Genomic DNA, 20,029 nt, shown 5'->3' with positions numbered 1-20,029 from the left:
TGGAGACTGGCAAATGTCAACAGATGGAATTGTACATTTCTAACATGTGTTGTTTGTTCTGAGCCTCCCTGTGTGTGATTCCTGTAGGAACTGGTATTTGACAGGGCTGTGGGAGTTGCATGGAATATCCTGTGAATCTAAACTAGCTGGAAAAAATGCCAGCTATCTTCCCTAATTTTACTTGTGTTGCAAGTGGAGATTTCATGGGAATGTACAGGGAGGGTGAATACTGCATTAGGCATTGCACACTAGAGCTTTACAACCTGGGTGTATTAATGTGGGTGGCTATGGCAAAACTTCTAGCTGCATTCTTTTGAATATATATGGAGTAGCACGTTGCATTCACTCTTTCTGTGGCCTTGTATTTTCATTTCTTCTACATGCTCATTGTCCAGACTTCAAATTTTCTTCCTAGTCTTTACATGGTTTTATTGTGGTAGAAAATTGTAGGCATCTCAGATGATTCATCTGCAGGACTTTTACCAGCCTGAAGTACCTGTGCTTCAACAAATGCTCCTGGCCTTTCCATAAAATGAATTTTAGGAGTATGATTCTCTTTTAGTGTGCCAAAGAAATAGCACTTTTCTGGAGAAGGATTTCTTGACCAGAGGCCTGTTATATTAGGATGTGAGCACCCAACTGTGTGTGTGTGTCTCAAACCAGTTCAGGTGTGAAATAAAACTGAGATGTTGCTGAAGTCCGTAGTTATTAACTGACTCATAATGGCTCTACACAAATTAAGTCATGTAAACCTTAGTCATCCATAGACCTTACTGAAAGCAAATGAAAGCATTTACACCTTTATTAGCACAGAAAGTATAAAAATGCAGTAGTGTAGAGCAAACAAAATCTTCCCGATCCTAGAAATACTAACTTACATAGTACTAGCTGTAATTATTTTCCCTGTTAAGAATGTTTGCAGGATTGAGTTCCACACTTTGAGGGTAAGTTGGTAAACACCTACACATCCTGACTAAGTTCTGTCCCACATTACACTGTGTATTCTTACTAACTTTTGTAGGATTTCGTAGCAAAAATAGAATCTTGCTTTACTCCTCATTTTAAGTAGTAAATGCTGCTTTAGCCCATCTCTTTCTTCTCTCTTCTCTTAGGTTGAAGTTGAGCAGCAAAAGAAATCAGCTTGTCCAAGAACTGGAAGACACAACGCTATTAGTTGCCATGTTGCACACCCAGCTGAAAAGGTATGTAACCTTTTACAGAAGTTGTAGGTGCTTTCATCTCCCAGCTCAGAGGTCTGAAAGGCCTTTCAGTAACAGTAGTGTTTCAAGACCCCTGTGTAGTCAGTGGAAAGAGAAGTGGGTTATACGTCCCACTCAGTTTAGATGAATGCCTTAGAATGGAGTAAATAACCTTGTGGTGATGCCTCTGACAACAGGAGGAGTTTGCTTCTGTTTTGGACATACAACAGTTATGTGACTCAGGATAGCTGAGATGTTTATTACTAATGTTTGAATTACTCAAGTATTACATTAACATTAATAAAGTATGTTATCTTGACATACAGTAAGTGAAGTGGATCTCAGTAATGCAACTGCATGTCATGTATGAATGTCATGACAATATTTCCCTACATTAATTCAAGTGTGCTGTTGCTTGCAGTGTAGGCAGTGTATTGAGAGACTCCTGAATCTGTTGTGGTTCATATGGTATATAGAAATGCTTCTCCAGTCATAATGTGGTCTGGTTGTTCAGGCTGTGGTTTTGCAAGAGTATAGGATTACATGCATTACAGACAAATGCATGACTGCAGGCAGTAAGGCCAAATCAGCATTAACTAAAACAGGTTTTATCTTTTTGATTAGGAAGAGAGTTTGGTGGGGTTTTTGTTTGTTTGAGGTTTTTCCTGTCAGCATGTACTGAATTTATTCTGTTTGTAGCTTCTGCTCCACTTGGATTCTGTTTCATTTTGTGAAGATGACACCAAAAAGACTGGAAAGAAATCATAGTGCAAGACTGACATGTAAATAAGCCACCATGGAGAATAGCTATCTTTGATGCTCTTATGCAGTGGAAATGCATCATGTTTTCATTTCATCTAGCTGATTAGGGATCTTTTGAGGTGACCAAGAAGCATGTGAAACTAATTTCTTCCTGACTATGCGCACAATGTTCTTGGCATGCTCCTGTACAAGAATAAGCATTTATTATTAACCCCATAATGCAAAATGACTGGCATTCAAAGGTATGCACGAAATGAAGTTGAGCCCAGTTTGTTGATAGGGAAAGGATTAATTAAAAATCCCTCCTTTTTCATCCTGAAACACACTGAAAAGCTGTAAATTCATTAGTCCTTCCAGATCTATATATACTGCCAAAATGCAAACACATCTGTCATGTTTCAGTTACGTTTCAACCAATATTTTTGAACAAACATGATGCAGTGCACATCTGTCATACAAAAGCAGAAGACACTTTGTGTCAAAATTATACTAAATTCTGCATACTTGCCTTTTTCTCATAAGGCCAATGGCATATGTATACAAACGCAGGTTCTAGTTTTTACCCCAGAAATAATGAGTAAGGGATTATTAGGTTGAACATACTCACTGGTTTTCAACGGGGCAAGTGAAGCCACCTAGCTGTATGCAGAGATTTGTTCAATAGCTAATGCCTATCTGAAGGGAGGGTTAAGGGTCTTTAAACAGTCAGTAATGAGGCAGGTATTTAAAGTCCGGAGCAGGAGTGTTAGTTTACGTGGGATTTCTAGGGAAGGTGTATGTTGTAGTCAGTATCAGAGGATTTGTTGGGCAGCAAACTGTGTGCTGTGGTATCTGGGCTTTCCCATCTGAGCACACTTCTTTTCAGCACCTGCTGCAAATGACCTTTGCTGGCAGTTCTTTTCTCAACCGAGATCTCTAGGGATAAATCACTTGTGTGGACTAATTTCACAGCTGAGCCCCAACTGTTTCTCTCACTCTCCTGGCCCTGGAGGGGTAAATCCTGCCAGTTCCGTGGTAACCACTGGCTGCTATGATCTCTGAGGGCCAGTTCCAGGTAGCTGTGATACTGCCTGTTGGCTGTGGCTCCAAGACTGAGGCAAATGGAAGGAACATTTCCCTATGTTCAGACAGCTCGTTGCAATAACTTCATCTTCTTGCATGGGACTTGCTGGGTTTTGTGGTCTGCTTTGGAGATTAACGGGAACCAGTGTTTGTTGGGTTTTTTCTCCAGGCAGATGTGGGAGGAGAATGTTGGCACTAATTTTAATTGATTTGAAACTCTTCATTAGAGTTGTTTTGGCTAAACAAGGCCTCTCATGGGGTCGATGTGGTCATTAAAAAATGTGCATGAACTATATTGAAAAGTGACCCAGCTTCACTGTTGGGTAGACTGTGGTTTGGGGTTGTTGCTGAGGACTAATGTGTGTGGCCTGAGCTAACAAAGCAAAATGTACCACATGGGCTTAGAGATTTGGTGACAGGAATCAGAGATACAGTGTGATGCTTCTCTGACCTCTTCCCCTCAGTCTCTCTGCCAGCATGCTTTCCCTCTCCTCGAGCAGCAGCCCTGGCTCTCTCGCATCCAGCAGAGGATCTCTTGCCACCTCCAGCCAGGATTCATCCACCTCAGCCAGCTTCACTGATCTCTACTACGAGCACCTGGAGCAGTTGGACTCAGAATATCAAAGCAAGCTTGACTTGCTCTTAGAAGGAGCCACTGGATTCAGACCATCAGGCTGTATCACCACTATTCATGAGAACGAAGTAGCGAAAGCTCACGCAGCAGACACCACCAGCCGTGTACAGGCTCTGAGGTCACTGTCTGGTACTCCAAAATCCATGTCTTCATTATCTCCAAGGTCATCTCTCTCTTCTCCATCTCCACCTTGCTCACCACTGGTGATAGACACATTCCTAGCTGGTGACGCCTTTTCAAGCCATATGGATTTTGATGACACAGAGATAAGTACAGATCTCTCAGAACTCGCCCTAAACACTGGGAGTGGCAACTGTAGACTGGAAGAGCCTAGAGCAGGAGATAAACATCTAGGTCAAGGTATGGTAACAAACTGTTTGTATGCACATGCATGCATTCATTTTTAATGTAGTTTATAAAGCACTGGGAAGCAAGTATTTCAAAAGCTGTCTGTCATCTTGATATCTTCGTGTTGAAAAGTGTATTCAACTGAGTGTTCTATCCTTCCTGGGAGCAAGGGTTGGTGATTTAATTTGTACATGAAAAATGCTGATGATCTGATGAGTCTTGCAGAACACTGCATCCAGGTATGATTTTAGTGTACTTATATGCATGTGTACCGAAATCACAGGGATTACATGTGCAAGTATGAATGGTTGTGGTGGTTTAGTTTGACACTAAGCTTTTAGAAAGGTCATCTAGTGCTTTGGGTCTTGGAGGCACAGAATGCCATACCGACACAAACTTTCTGGCCAAGTTCTGAGGAAGGCTGGGAAAGCCACTTAGCTTAATAGTTAACAAATGATAATAGAAATCTTCCCCCACCACCTCAGCATGCACAACTTCTGCTCTGGTTCCCAGTACATCAGTGGCAATGGGTTTATTAACTTCAGCTGAGCAGACTTGTCAAGGCTGTGCCTGAATTTCTGCTGCTTTGAGGGGGATGGTCTCTTAGCAACAAAAACATGTTTGGATCATGAGCATGATAAGACATTCAGAGATAGTGGCTGTTCTCATGCATGCATCTGGCTTTCTGGGGGTGGGAAGGGCTCATCCCTGTTTAGAAGGATGTCTGGGCTGGAGTGAATGGAAAGCAGGAGACAGCAGTCAGGGCACTCGTGCTGGGGCCTGTGTGGAGCCCTTGACTCTGTAGGTGGGTTAAATCCCATGGAGATGAGGAAACGGCTGGATTTGGAACTGCAGTGAAGAAAAGCTTGAAGAGCAATATTAACTTGCAAGCTGTAGTCGTAGGAACCAGTGGTGTGGTTTGTTCCTGGTTTCTGTAAGATTATAAATGAGCCTGTGTGAATCAAGGGAACTAGCACCCTGTCATCACTGCCTTCTGACACTGTTTAAAATACAATAAATGACACAAGTGCAGATCTTCCCCTTTGCGCTCCCATTTCCCTACAAGGAAGAGGTGTTACGCATTTGAGTAGGAAACACTAGTTATTCTTATTAGAACTGGGCACTGATTAGTTTTAACCTTTTTAGCTCTGAGCTTTGTCAAGGCTGTCAAAGCGATAGCTCAGGTGTTAAGCAGATTAAGTGATTATTGCTGTTAGCCAGTCAGCAGACAAAATAATCACCATAAGTAGTTTATTTCAGGGCAATAAGGAGATGAGGTTTTATTCCTCAGGCATTTTGGGAGGGTCAGTGTAGCACCTGAAACACACTGACTGGATCCGGGGTGCTCAGCACTTGGCCTCATGGGCAAAGCATGCTCACGTGTTCCTCTAAGTAGAGCTGAGTAGCATGGGATTTGCTTTTTGATTAGGAGTTCTGCAGAACCTCTGAGGCTGAAATAAGGTTTGTGTTACTCGGCCACATGAAAACACACAGGTTCAGTACATGGGTAAGATTTGCAGGGCTTTCAAGTCCTTTGCAAAACCAGTGAGGAACAGGATGGCTGCATGAATCCTTCGCAGGGAGCCATTCATCTTCATTCAGGTTTACACTTCAGCATTCTGCTGCACAAGCAGATACCAGCCACTTCATTGCAGGGGGTTTGCACCTGAAGGGGCTTGAGTGGTCAGAAATGAAGGCTCTCTGGTGGGAATGACTGGACACCATTGGTAATTGAAGCAGAAAAAGAGGTTAAGCATGGTGAGATTAACCTAAAGTGTCCTTCCCAGTGAGCAAGCCTCATGCAAAGGGGATTCCTGGAGCAGCATTTCTGGGAGTGGTGTGTAGAGCTCAAACACCTTCATCTAGAAAGCCAGCCAGTGGGCAAGGAATCATTTTCCTATTAAAACCATGGAATAGGAAGTACAAAGCATTGAGGAAAGAGAAGCACAGTCTTGACCCGACCCATGTACCTCCAGCACAGCCTCTGATCAAGAGTGCAGCAGGGGCCAGACACACAAGAGGAGTGAGCATGAATTAAACTGAGAATGTCAGGATTAAATGGATCCATTTGTTTCAGTTAATGACTGATATATTGCATTACAGATACTTTTATTCATGGAGAAAAGGGCTGGAATTTTCTTTCTGTTTATGGTAATACCAAGATGAAAACAAATGTTCAGTGGTGGTGTCAAAAAATACACAGATAAATGGGCCCAAACGGCACAAGTACACTCCATGTACTGGAATTACCTGTACCACCCTCTACTGTTGATTGTAGAACAAGTCCTTGGATCCCTCCGTAACCCCGTGTTGCACTTGCACACGTTTTGCACCAGTGTTTTCCCAAAGCTGTTTATAAGTGGCTTTGCCGCACTCCTGCTATGGGGCTACAGCTGCTCCCAGTGGGACAGCATTCACAGCTCCTTCACCCTAGGAGCAGGTCTTCTGGAGCTCTGACAGAGAGAGCTAAGAGGTGTGTCCTGGGCTGAAGCATCTCTGCAGAAATGGGATGGTTCATGTGGAAAGGTACAGAATGTGCACAAGTTTCCAAGGTTCCGTAGTACAAGAAAACTGATAGCACTTGTGCAAAACCCTTGCTTCAGCTTGTTCAGTTCTGTCTCCTTTTCCCTGCATTCCTGCATGTGGCTGCTGCTTTAAGTCCTAGAATCTCTCTCCATATTAAATATTGTTACTGGCCTATCTGGGCCTAGCTTCTGTCTTGTATACGCTAACCTTTGGAGTTTGGAGGTAGGTGAGAGGTGGTTTTCTGCTGTTCCCCCTCCTGGAAACTAGCCTTGGCATAATCTCCAGACTGGGTACAGCCCTCCCTGTCAACAATACTTGGCCAGAGGTTGGTCAGCAGCATTTGCCCGGTGCTGCTCTTCAGGTAGCTGGGACCAGAGGGCCTACCACCTGCTTAGTAAGAGTGACTTGCAGTAGGTCCATATTTATAACTTCACTGGAATTTAGAAGTTCTGCTTCTTCTGCACATTTGCCTGTCTTGCATGGGTACGTAGAACCGCAGACTGGTTTGGGTTGGGAGGGACCTTAAATCTCATCCGGTTCCAACCCCCTGCCACAGGCAGGGACACCTTCCACTAGAGCAGCTTGCTGAAATCCCTGTCCAGCCTGGCCTTGAACACTTCCAACAGCCATCTCTTTCCAGTGCTTTGAAAGCCCTCCTGGCATTGCCTGCAAGGACCGGCACCCATGGGGGTGCCCAGGGTAGCCAGCTGTAATGCACTCAGCACACCAGTGTGTAACCTCAGCCTGCGGGTACGGTCCTGCAGGACCCAAGTATTAAATGGGCACTGACTGTGCAAGGAAGCCCTGCTGTCACCTCCACCACATAGGCTGTTCCTCTGGTTCTCCAGGAGCTGCTGGTGCTCCAGGACAGTTGGGTACATTCCTGAAGCAGTAACTTAATGTGATGTTGAGCAGAGCCTGCCCTCCCTGTACCCTCTCTGCCTTCAGAAACAATTTAAGGGGAGGCTGAGGAAGAAAGCTGCTCCTGACGCAGACTGTTCATTTGCATTAACACATGTTTTTGATTTTCCTCTGTGCTTTTCTGATAGGTATAAATGCAGCAGGAGGGACGGCACTGAAGGTGGCGTGTGTGTCAGCTGCAGTGTCTGATGAATCTGTTGCTGGAGATAGCGGGGTGTATGAGGCATCTGTACAAAGGTAGACACCAGACCTCTCTCTAGGAGGAAGCCAAACACTCAGCTTTGCACGCAGGAGTTAGCTGGGGTACTGCTGGTTATGGTCCTTTTTGGTGACTAAATGTCTCAGTCTCACATTTCTTCATAATTCTGAACAAAAAGATGAGCAAGTTGAGTTTAATTATCAAAATGAGCCATGCTTCCAGTAGCAGAAGTAGCTGGAAGCACGCTGACAGAGAGCTGTTGAACAGCTGGTCTGTTTGTGAAGGTGCTGCTAAGTTGCCCCCCCTGCCTTGGTGGGGTAGCAGAGCCATCAAGCACTGTCAAGTTCCCCTCTTGTCAGTCAGCCTTTGTGGTGTCAGTGACAGCCCTCAGCAGGAGAGCACTTGGGGATGTTTAAGGAAGAGAGCAGAAGCACCTTGAGCTGCCATGTGTGTGCATGCCGGGATGCAGTTCCAAAGTACTTGAATGCAGGATGTGATTTCTGCAGGACTTTTCCCCTAAGGGCATAGCTCATAGCCAGAGCTGGACATCCCTGCTCTTGCTGGATTTCTGCACTTCCCTTACTGCTTGCTCTCTGAGATGGTTTGATGAAACATTCACTGGAAGGTACTGATCTTACTGATACCTGATTTGGCTGCATCTAACATGGGTTTTCCTACTGGTTTTACTGGCACTTATATAAATCACGGGGTCATTTGTTGCACAATACAGCTGTAGAGGTGAAAATTACTCATCTCTTTCCCTCCCCCCTCCCCTCCATTCATTCATTCCTTACCTTCATTGATTCTCTAGATAATTGAACCATTTTTTGTGTACAGCACAATTCACTTTGACAAGAAGTGCAACACTTGTGCAAATCAGACCTCATGGGCCCACAGGCAGTTGGGGCCCTCTGTCCCCTTAACAGGACAGGGAATTCTGTGGAGAGGGAAGGAGGGATCATGTGTGACAGTTACAGAAAACCACAGAGACACTTGTGTGCCTGATGTTACTTAGTAGTGTTTGGGTTGTTGACTTACCAACCTTTATAATTGACTACAGCATCATTTTGATGCCTATAATAAATGGTGAGGATAGGATGAGCAATAGGCTTGTCCTCTAGCTGAAATGTAATGGAATGTAAAAGAGTGCTAAGTAATACAGAAAACACTTGGCAGAATGCTGATCCTGTTTTCATGTGCTCAGCATAGCCTCTGAGCCAAGTAGACAGTGAATGTAGTTTTGGGGACTTTCAACTTTGGAAGAGAGCTACACTGGGAGGGCAGTGATGTAAGTGGTTGTTTCAAGGCAGACCAGTCAGTGTACTCTGTCACTTGTAATGTGCTTAGGGAAGTTTGATTCCTTAAAGAAACAAAGGAATGATTTAAAATCTAATCAAACTTGAGAATTTTTGCTGTCATGGTGCAGGCAGGATTGCAGTTGTTAAGTCTTATTTCTGTTGCTGGCCAGTCAGCTGTCTTTAATAAAATCCAGTCAGGGGAGCCCTTTAAAATCCCTCACAGCCTTATTTGCAGTCTTTTATGTGGCTTGTTTTTGGCAGTGAAGAGGGAAAGCATATGACTTTCTGCTGATAAGCACCACAACACATACCTGTAAGGATGACTGCACTTACTTCTCAAATGGGCTTTCTTTTAGCTGCTAATTTTGCAAAATCCATATACCCAAGCCCTGAATGGAAGGGAAGAAATTCTGTATCACCTGAATGCTATCACTTCAATAGGAGGGAAATCAAGTCCTTAATTGTCTTTGCTTTCTTTCAGACCGTGTGTGTCAGAAGTGATGGTGTTTGACAGTGATGATAGAGAAGCAGTCGGGACAGCTAAAGTGCAGATTGCAATGAGGTAAACAATACGCATGGAAAGAATTATGTATGGGATTTAAAAGACAGTGCTTTCTGTTTTGTTCGCTTCTGCTGTTTATCCTGTCCTATTAGTATTAACTAATGGATGTCCTCTGTGAGGTGTAATTGAGAATTACACTTGACTCCAGGAGGTCATTGGCCCAGTTACCCTCTTTTATGTCAGTGGAAATGAGCTGGTGATGGTGTGGTTGGAGGATGCAAACCAAAAGTGGGAGCTCTGGCAGTAAATGGCAGTTGTAATCATTGACCCCTCAGAGTCCCTCAGTGGTGGGTCAAGCATAAGAGGCATCTTCCTTAAATGGGTTAGTGGAGGTTATTTAGGACTGGTGGAAAAATAAATAGCACAAAACTCTCTTGTCATGGCCATACGCAGCAAGGCAGTGGTTACCCCTAACATCCTCACTGCTCCACATTGCTACTTGGAAGTCTTTTATACTAGTCATTTTGTAAGGCCTTTCAAAAGATTTTACTTACAGCAATTGAGCTAGACCCTAGGAAAAGCAATGTGTGTTAGGTCAGATCCATTGCACCTGGATTCTGAAGTTCTGGATGTTCTGATAGCAAAATGTCATGGAATGTGAAACTGCTTTTGTTTGAAACTATAGGCAAGCCATGGTCCCATTATAGTTTTGTCTTGTTTGTAAATGTTAATGTTGGTTGTGTTAATGAAACAAATGGAATTCCCACTCAGGGAGTCCAAGGCTGACTTCTCTAAAAAGGATGCTTTCTTGTTTCTTTCTAATTCAGATATGATGACAAAAATAAACAATTTGCCATACTGGTCATCCAGCTGAGTAATGTCCTAGCACTGCTGTCCCAGCAAGATCAGAAAGTGTAAGTGGGTGAAATAAGCACACTTTTGAAGTATTTGCATTAGATCTCAGTGGAAATTAAACAGATGTTGGGTTTTGGGTTTGGTTTTTTTTTTTTCCACACTTGTCAGAATAACCCTTTCTGAAATACTTCTGCACTGTTCTGTGGAGCAACATTTAGGAACTGACAAACTTGAAAACAGAAACAAGGTGTATTTTTTTTCCTCAAAGGTCAGTAGTTGTTGAGGAAAGACTGGCCTGGAATTAGTGGCCCAGAGCACTGCATTGAGTGGAGTTCTGCCATAGGACATCCTTGCAAGGTGCAATGGACAGCTGCTACCAGCCTCCTTCCAGGCAAAAGACTTCTTTAAATTCAGCTGTGTGCTGAGTAAGCTAACAGAGATTTGCTTCATTTTGGTGTGGCTGTTCCTACCTACAAAAGGGCACGTTGGCAGTGTGACAGGTTGCACCAACATAAATGACTGTGTTAAACATAATCCCATAATCATAGAATCAGCTGTGTTGGAAAAGACCTATGATGTTTGATTACAAGATTCAAGAGGATGAAGTCTATGGCAGCTCTTGCCACTTCATGCCTCTGATGTTGTGCCGAGATGTTCTTTTTTTGCTCAATTGACTGATACCCAGAAGAAATAGGGCAGCAGAATAATATCCCCTGTGCTTAGGATGGATTTCACTTGCAGAGGTATGGAGCTGGTGCAGTGCAGGGAGCTGCAGACCTGTTCCTGGGCAGTAGTGCTGACTGTGATGCTTTCTTCAACAGGAACATCCGTGTGGCTGTCCTGCCCTGCTCAGAGGGCACGAGCTGCTTGTTCCGCACAAGAGTGGTGGAAGCTTCAGACAATCTTGTGTACAATGAAGTGTTCTGGGTTTCTATCTCTTACCCAGCTTTATGCCAGAAGTCTTTAAGAGTTGATGTTTGCACTGTAGATAATTCTCACCTTGAAGAATGTTTGGTTAGTATTAGTCTCTGTTTTAATACCTCTGTGTGTTTCCTCTTTTAATTAGGCAGCATTTTCAACCCTGAAGTGTGCAAGTGTTCTTGATAATCCTCAGCTATCTGATCCCTCCCAGATCATGTTCTTTGCAATAACAATTCTGATCAGGAAAACAAAATCAGTCTATTAGAGAAATATGTTGATGCAGACCTGCTGATGACTTTGTCAAACTACTGTTTCCTTTCTTTTGCAATTTAATGTGAAACTCTACCTTTCTCTTCCTTTTGGTGGAATTTCTCTTCCTTTTGGTGGAAACATTTGGTGTAATGTGGTTGAGAATGGGCTGTTGGGAGCTTGGAAGCCACTGTAGAGTATTAAAGACACCTAAAGGATTTATTTTTTCAAACCTGCTATTAATCTACACTGTTAAAGTCTACATGAATATACTTTTTCATGTACTACTATTGCCATAGGCAGCTGCCCACTCTAGTTAGAAGAGGGTTTTTTTGTTGCTCAATATTAACTGAACTATTCCTGGAGTATTCTATGAGCAGTGTGTGTTAAGCTGGGACATAGCAGCCATTAAGTTACAGGAAAGTTGATGCTCTGTCCTGCATGTGTTCCGTAGCCTCTCTCTTGGCTGGAGGGGTACCTGTTTTATGGTGCTTCTGCATTTCTTCCTTTGCTTGCTTTGCAAAGCGCCTTTGGTAGAGGAAAGCAACTGTTTTCCACATGGGGTTTTTGTCTTTTGACAGCATGGCTGTAGCTGTGCTCTGGGTGGGAGCACAGCAGCTTGCAGGAGGCGTGCTCAGCATGTCTGCTGGACTGGGCTGCAGCAGTGGAGTCCACTCAGGCATGGATTAAATAAACATGAATCAATTTTACTGTGGTTCTGAATTGATCGGAATGTGTACTAAATGTAATGCAGTGAAAAATGACAGGGCAGATGAAGAGGAATGGAATACACAAAGCTGATGCATCTCTGTCTGAGGCAGTGATATTTGACAGCCCTGCAGATTTCTTGAAGGGGAGCCTTCATCTCCTGTTCTTCTCTGGGTTAATTTGGAGCTCTGCCTGCAGTTTATCCTGACTGCAGCAGCACTGTTCATACCTCTGTTTTGTACACAGGAGTGGTAGTGAAACACTTGCTATTTGAATTGGAAGAACAAGGCAATGTTAAACACAAAGAAGCAGAAAGCATCAGCAGAGCTGTTAAAACAGGGATAAATGAGGCAATGTTTCTTTTTGTCAAACTTGCCAAAGTGGACAAGTCCTGGAGTTGCACTCTCATTTCTTCTTACTGGTGTGGTAGTCGTTCACTTGAGTGCCACACTAATGGCGTATTGCTGTCCCTAGGGTGGAGCACAGATTAGCCTTGCTGAAATATGTAGATCTGGAGAGAAATCGACCCGTTGGTACAACCTCCTCAGTTACAAGTCTGGGCAGAAGCAAGCCAGGAGGAGTAAACAAGGAAACATCCATTCTGAAGTACCCTGCACTGAGAAAACAGTAAGAACAACTGCTTAAATCAAACAGATCTCTTCCAAGCAGTACTAATGAGAGTGATTGTGTGTCTGAAGAACTGTTACAATAGTCAAAAGGTGAAAGCTGGTGTGTTTGTATTTAGAACTTGAAAATGTCATTGTGTGCAGCAACATAATGAACATGTGGATTACAGATATGCCCTTGTCCTGGGCTAGATACTAAAATCTGTTCCTCGTGAAGCCGAGGGCTGTGGGATGTGCTCCAGTGTAAGTGATGTGTGAGCTCTTGCTTTTTTTCATACTAGACAGCTCACCTTGCTGCAGTGAACTTCCTGAACAGGTCAAGATCCAGCACTCCCTTTGCACATGCATGGCATGCACTACGCTCAGCCTGCAGCTGCACATGTGCATATGCTGGGGCTGTCCTGACCAGGAAGGATGGGCCCTTTGCAGTTTGTGAGAGTTACGTCTTCACAAGAAGCCTCTTGCTCTCCTCAGGATTCTGTCTCAGCACTCCTGGAGCAGACAGCTGTTGAACTGGAAGCTGTGGAGAAGAAACTGGAGGAAAGCAGAAGCACTTTAACTAGTGGAGAGAGCTGGTAGGTAGCATCCCACCATCTTAGTGCTGTGGGATGATCAGAACATTTGGGCATTCGTGTGCAGAGAGAAAAGCAGATGATAAAGAGCTGTGGGAGGCTGCTTCTATCTCTTTCTGTCTTGATGAAAAATCCTGCTGCTTCTGTTCTGGAGGCTGTGCTTGGGAAATGGGAACAAAACTGATAAATATTGAGAATAGTCAATAGCACTATGTTAATTTTGTTATTTGTACAACATTCTATGGAGGTCCATGAAAGCTGCACTGTATGGTGCAAGGCTTTGCTTGAATATTAATCTTGGCTGTTGTTTACGTGGTTCAGATTCCAATTTTATTAATGAAGCCCCACATTTGAACTAAAAAACAAGCCTGACCCCAGTGGGTTTGATAGAAAAGCCAGTTCCGCATTCAGAGGAGCTGAAAAGGATGTCAAAACAATGCTTCAGTTTTGTCCAGCATCACTTCTTAAACTAAAATTAATGTTATCCTGAGAACTCCTCTTAAGATGCACTCAACTTTAAGCTCAGACTACATGGCTTGCTTCTTTTGAAGCCAGATCAGTATAGTGGTTTGAGCTGTAGCGGTTGCCTTCTGGTGCCGCCTCTCTCCAGTTTAATTATTCCCTTACAAGCCTGTCTTTGTGTAACCTCAGGTAGAGCTGGCTGCCTTGGGGACATGCTTCTGCCCAGCAGCTAGCAGGAGGAAACTACTGCTGCAGCATCAGAGCATTGTCCACAGTAGGCCGGTTCAGTAACAAAGCTGTTCTCAACAGGCAAGATGAAGAGGTTCCTGATCAGGAAGAACAGGATGAGAACAGTGAAGATGAAGCAGAGGAGGAGGAAGAATTCTGTGCTGGAAAATTGCTGTGGGAAACAGAGGAAGGTCTGAATTCCCGGCTGCACATGGAGATAGCAGAAAAGGTAGAGTCAAGGGCCTTTTGAACTGGAAGATGAGATAAGCTTACCATTTCTCAGCTGGTGGGGTTATGTTAAGCTGTGCAAGGCTACAGCAGTTATTTGGAGGTTCATCACTGGTGTTTACATGTTTATCTACCTAAACAACTCAACATGACCCACAATTAATGCAGCACAGTTTCATGCCTTCCTTGAGGTTGCTCATGAAAACCGTTTTCATTAATGTGTCGCTGTAGCCTAACAAGCATGTGCTGTACATGTGCTCTCTGCATGTACATACAGCAGTTGTGCGTCTGCAGCGAAGATCCAAAGGGAGTGGTCCTTAAAACCATACCTCTGTTGTGTGGGGGGCTGCCAGGTCACACTGATGTACTGGATCGACAGGCAAAGGTCACTGCAGTTGGTTGTGTTGTACAGTGATCGATGGATGCAGAGCCCTTAGAGAGTTAATGTAGCAGCCTCTGAGTTCAAAGAGTGGCATGGCAGGATGCCTGCTTGAAGGAGCTAAAGAATATCTGATTCTGAACACGGTGCCTCTGGGACCAGCAGCGGAGATGCATCAGAGGTGGCTGTCAGCTCTGTGTGTGAGTGGTCCATAAGCTGCCATTCACACTGTTACATCTGTCTTTTAGGTGGATAAAGAAACAAACACAGAGAGCCTTGCACAGTCTTCTACTGTGGTTCGGCCCAAAGACAAGAGAGCAGCAAACCCACCACAAGCTCCATTTGTCAGAGGTAGCACTATCATCCGCTCCAAAACGTTTTCACCAGGACCACAAAGTCAGTATGTGTGTCGGGTAAGGAAAATGCACTCGTGGGGTTCTGAATGCTGCTTTTCACTAATGAAAGCATGTCAGCAGTGTTCACTTAGGCTGGATTTTTCACAGAGGCTTGACACTGCTTTCTTCTTTCCTCCTTTGACTTCAGAAGTTGCTCTGTCCTCACCTCCTAGATGATGCCTTTCCTTGGAACTAATAGCACGAAGCACAAATGTATAAAGTGTGTGTGTGCACATATGTGTCTGGTACATGCAGCATGCTGAAATGCCCACACTAACCTGGTAGGGCTGCTGTAAGACAGTGATGATCAGTACATACTGAGGTATTTGACCAAGCACTGGAAAAGGCTGCCCAGGAGTCACTGTCCCTGGAAGTGTTCCCAAACCGTGTAGACAAGTCCCTCAGTGCCATGGGTTAGTGGTGGCCTTGGCAGTGCTGGGTTAAGGGTTGGACTTGATGAGCTTAAAGGTCTTTTCCAACCTGGTTAATTCTATGATTCTGTGAATAAGCTGCATATCAAACCCTTTCCTGCTGCTGTAAGACTGTTCTGTGCTAACTTGAACTGGGTTCGCTGCGTCCACCTGGCTTTAGATGAGGTGAACATGAAGGCTTCATAGAAATGGAAAGGTAAGGACTTTGTAATGTCAGCAAAAACACTGTGGAAGATTTCTTGAGCGTGCCTTGTCTAAAGGTGGCTGGGTCAGGATGTCACTGCCACTGCTTTGAAGTGTTTGTTCACAATTATTTCCTGGATTGAGGGTCAGCCTAAACTATAAATAACTCATCTTATAAATTGAACTGGCAAACAAGCAGGCACTGTTTTTATCATGCATGACCTGTGCACAGTGGGCATGCTCCTAATGCAGCTGAGCTGGATTTGATGTGCAGGTTTTCTCCCACACAGAAGCAGGTGCTTGCAGGAAACAAAACGGATTTAATCTGCAGGAGTGGCCAGTGCTTGGGGGGTTCTGTGTCCCAGCACACGTGGATCCCACGTGCCTGTTCCCCCCAGCTTTGAGAAGGAAGATGAGAATTAAACACTGCTTCAGTTGAGCTCTTTTTAAGGGTCTAGAGACAATCACAAAAGGCTGCAGCTGTATGAGTGTAACGTGACAACCAAGTTGGAAAACCTAGGGGGTATCTTACAGGTAAACCTACCTCTTGCACCACTAGCTTAAAATACAGGTGACTGGAGAGAAAAAAAGAAATCTCTAATAAAATAGCCTCATGTTTTGCAGGTGCTAGAAAAGAGTAACTTTGAATTACTCAGAGCTTATTTTTCTGGGCTGTTTTGCCCAGCCTAGTTACTTGCCCAGGAGAAGGGCAGTGGGGTGGAGTCCCATATTACACCCTAAACTAGTGTCTCTCTTTCCATGCAGCCTATTCCCAGAAAGTGATAGAGTTCAAGGCTTGGGGCAGGATTTGTTTGTGCCAGATGGATTGCATGTTGTGAATGCAGATTAGGGTGGCAGCTCTCCACGAAACTTCCTAGTTCTGCTTGCATCCCTGCTTAGAATAACTGAGAGAAGCCCCTGTTCTTGCCGATGATGTGTGTATGCACTGCTTGTACTTCTTTCATGGGCTCTTCCCTTTCCTTTGCAGCTGAACCGCAGTGACAGTGACAGTTCAACACTCTCCAAAAAGCCGCCCTTCGTTCGGAATGCACTGGAGAGGCGAAGCGTCCGAGTGAAGCGGGTAACAACAATGGCACCTTGTCCTTGCTCCAGCACACACACTTGCAACCCATGGAAAACTGCTTGAAAGGAAGAATTTGCAAACATGAATCAGTTGCCACCTGCTTTCATTCACAGCCTTTGGGTGTGACAAGTCTCTCAAGGCTACTTTTATGTATCAGAATATGGCAGGAATGTTTGAGATGGAACTCATTTAAACCAATACATTTAAGAAGATGGTTCCTAGTATTTTCCACCCTGTCAGAGCAGAAGCAGCAGAAGCAGTTTGGCTCTGTTTACTGCTGTGAGATTCTTAAGTACTTCCAATAAATGTGAGGAGCTGGTGAGGAGAGCAATGTCAGGGATGCCCAGGTTGCAGTGACTCTGTGGCACGCAGTGAGCCCCTGTGCCCATTGGAATGCAGTCACTGAAATTCCTCTGGGATGCTGATGCTGAGCTCGCAAGGAGATGGTTTTCTTGGGGCAGCTTGTGTTTGAAGCTAGCAGAAAGAAGGTAACATAATATGTTACTGGAAAAAACAGGGTTCTTCTGTTGCATTGTGGATTCATTTGGTAATGAGACAAACTCAGGAGCAAGGTGTGCAAGCAACGTTTGTTTGATTTGGAAAAGCTGCCAAGGAAGAGATTTAGTAGAAGCACCAAAATCAAAATGAAACTTGCTTGAGTTCATGCTTTCTTGTCTTGAGATGAATTGGAAAGTAGGGTCCATAGAGATGCTTTGTGCCAAGAAAAGCATTGGAAAGTAGGATCTCATGATGCATTTGGCCTGTCACGGGGCAGTGGTTGGGACAGTTCTTATCCCTGTGTTCATACAGCCCTTCTTTTCCAGCCTTCAGTGAAGTCCTTGGGCTCAGAGCGCCTGATGCGCACCTCGCTAGACCTGGAGCTGGACCTGCAGGCTTCAAAAACCTGGCACGATCGGCTGGTGCAGGAGATCTCAGTGCTGAGGGAGCTGAAGGAGCAGCTGGAACAAGCTCAAAGTCAGGGTGAAAAGGAGTTGCCACAGTGGGTGAAGGATGATGAGAGGTTTCGACTGCTGCTAAGGCTGGTGGAAAAGCGAGTGAGTAGTAACTGCCTCTGGGTTATAGTCACTGCATCTTAGAAACAAGGGGCTTGGGATGCTCAGGAAATGAAGCGTCCTCCACTTTGAGCTCCATCAAGCAAACATTTGATGGTGAAGGCTGCAGTCCTTGGGTCCGGGCTGCACTTGAAAACACAATTCTTGCACTGTTTGTTTAGGTGGAGAAAGCAGAACACCAGTGTGAGCTGAAGGCTGATAAGATGATGAGGGCTGCTGCCAAGGATGTGCACAGGCTGCGAGGGCAGAGTCGGAAAGAGCCTCCGGAGGTGCAGTCGTTCAGGTAATCCCAGGTCATGAGGAAAGGGCAGGAAAAGGGGACCGCTAGCATGGTTTCCTGTGAGTGACTAAGGTGCTGATGAGGAAGGTCCTTGGCGGAGTGTTGAAGTGTCCTGTTTAAACAAAAACTTGTGTGTCTTTATATGAAAGTGTAAGCTCTTAAGAGTCAGGGAAACAAGCTGCAGCAGTGCACATGATCACAAAGCAACCAGCAGTGCTCCAAATCACTTCCCATCTGGCACTAAATTCAAAAATCCTTTGTTTAATCCAGCAGCAGCCCATTGCTTCCTTAAGAAACATACGTTGAAAGCAGAAAACCCAATGAAAGCCTTTCTGAAATGGCTTTTTGGCAGTGTGGTGAGTCTAGCTGTAAGGATGCCTCCTGTCTGATATGTAAATAAGAGGTGTAGGTCATGAGAGGATGTGCTGCTGCTCCTCATGGTGACAGTTGGAGGGATGAATCTGAATGCATGATGGATGTTTCTAGCAATACTTGTGTGGAATTAACAACCCATCATTCTCTTTAGAGAGAAAATGGCCTTTTTCACCCGGCTGAGGCTAAACATCCTGACGCTCTGTGCCGATGACGTGTGATCACCATGAAGTATTTGTTTTCTGGACAGTTGGACACATGCCGTTTGGGGTTTGAAGTTATTTATGTGGTATTATGAAGGTACTGAGGCGTTTGTATATTAGAGCTTTTGTCAGTGTGTGGATGTTTTAAAGAGTTTTAGGTTAAACTTCTATCATCACAGAAACCAGCATTAAAGTGACAAGGTTGTATAGTTTGTATATTTAGGAATGTATTTTTGGGAAATAGAATTTTAAATAAGAACAAATGCAGCGTGAGGTGCTGTTATTCTTAAATAATGCTGTTTAGACTTTTTGTACAGCTCTACCTTTTAGAGGTTTTACTGCAATAAATACCTTTGAAGGAACCTCACCCCTGCCTTCTATCATGTCCTGCATTGGACTCTCCACTGAGTGATGTGTTTTGTACCCCGTGGGGAATGCAGGGAGCCGGTTTGGACTCCCCAGTGCTGTGAACGAGTTCTCTGTGAGCTGTGAAGCGTTTTTGTTTCCTGCCAGGTCATAAAAGTAGGTGTGAAGTTGAGAATACTTGCACTTTTACCACTTGTACTGCAGCTCTGGTGTGTAACGGGTCCGGGAGGGGGGCGTGGGGAGCCCATTGAAACCATGCTGTGGGAGGAGGGCTGTGGGTTTTATGTCCATTCTAGGGTTTTCCAATAAAGTGACCTTGCTGGACACCTTGGTTTTGTCTTGTGTGCATCTTCTCAGCAGCTGGCACTTGCATTGTGTGGGGGGGTGGGGGTGTCATTAGCTGGAAGCGCACAGCTTCTACTGTGTCCTGTTCTGCACGCCCTTCAGAGCAGGCATGCTGGAGGGGTAGCTGGTGCATGTGCTGCAGAGTGACCAGGGTGCCCCTGGGCTTCCCCATTTTGCTCTAAATGCAGGGGTTACTGGAGGTGCTGGAGCTGTAACTCACAAGCTGCCTTTCCAACCCAAACCAGTCTGTGATTCACTGGTTGAATTAAAGTACTCCTTGGTCACCCCTAAAATTGGGTTTGGTTTGACGGGGGGGTCTGCGACTGTCTCTGCCTTTCGAAGGAGTGTGATGAAGTGCGGATCTACATCGTGGAATCACCCTGGTTTGGGTCGAAGGGACCTTAAAGCCTTGAGCACTGCCGGGCATGGGGCAGCCACAGCTCCTAGAGGCCAGAGGTGCTGGAGCTGCCGCAGGCACGCACCGGGCCCCGCCGCTCCCACCCATTCCCGAGCCAGCACCGGGACGTTCCCGGCATTCCCGCCAGGGGCGGTGGTAGCCGCCGCACGCTGCCAGGGTCCTCCCCGCCGGGCGGGGGCGCTGCCGCCTTGTTGCAACCT

At 45.0% G+C, this 20,029-nt stretch overlaps 1 protein-coding gene across 2 annotated transcripts in view; it reads left to right on the top strand.

Moving 5' to 3' along the window:
• Positions 1-19,394, top strand: part of WWC1 (WW and C2 domain containing 1) — a 69,006-nt gene extending 49,612 nt beyond the window's left edge. For both annotated transcript variants that reach the window (XM_061348441.1, XM_061348440.1), the window contains 14 exons: positions 1,113-1,202; positions 3,488-4,017; positions 7,581-7,689; positions 9,431-9,511; positions 10,279-10,365; positions 11,128-11,320; positions 12,659-12,811; positions 13,285-13,385; positions 14,154-14,301; positions 14,928-15,092; positions 16,677-16,769; positions 17,597-17,827; positions 18,007-18,128; positions 18,652-19,394. In XM_061348441.1, coding sequence (XP_061204425.1) covers positions 1,113-1,202; positions 3,488-4,017; positions 7,581-7,689; positions 9,431-9,511; positions 10,279-10,365; positions 11,128-11,320; positions 12,659-12,811; positions 13,285-13,385; positions 14,154-14,301; positions 14,928-15,092; positions 16,677-16,769; positions 17,597-17,827; positions 18,007-18,128; positions 18,652-18,718 — 2,170 coding nt within the window. In that variant the 3' untranslated portion in view covers positions 18,719-19,394. The remainder of the gene's footprint in view (positions 1-1,112; positions 1,203-3,487; positions 4,018-7,580; positions 7,690-9,430; positions 9,512-10,278; positions 10,366-11,127; positions 11,321-12,658; positions 12,812-13,284; positions 13,386-14,153; positions 14,302-14,927; positions 15,093-16,676; positions 16,770-17,596; positions 17,828-18,006; positions 18,129-18,651) is intronic.
• Positions 19,395-20,029: the final 635 nt, after the last annotated feature.

Source organism: Neopsephotus bourkii, unplaced genomic scaffold, assembly GCF_033783945.1.
Source record: "Neopsephotus bourkii isolate Nb327-2 ecotype Australia unplaced genomic scaffold, CSIRO-AGI_Nbou_v1 NB_357, whole genome shotgun sequence".
In the NCBI taxonomy this organism is placed as follows: domain Eukaryota; kingdom Metazoa; phylum Chordata; class Aves; order Psittaciformes; family Psittacidae; genus Neopsephotus; species Neopsephotus bourkii.
Note: the sequence above shows the minus strand (reverse complement) of the source record. Positions and strands in the feature narration are given on the sequence as shown.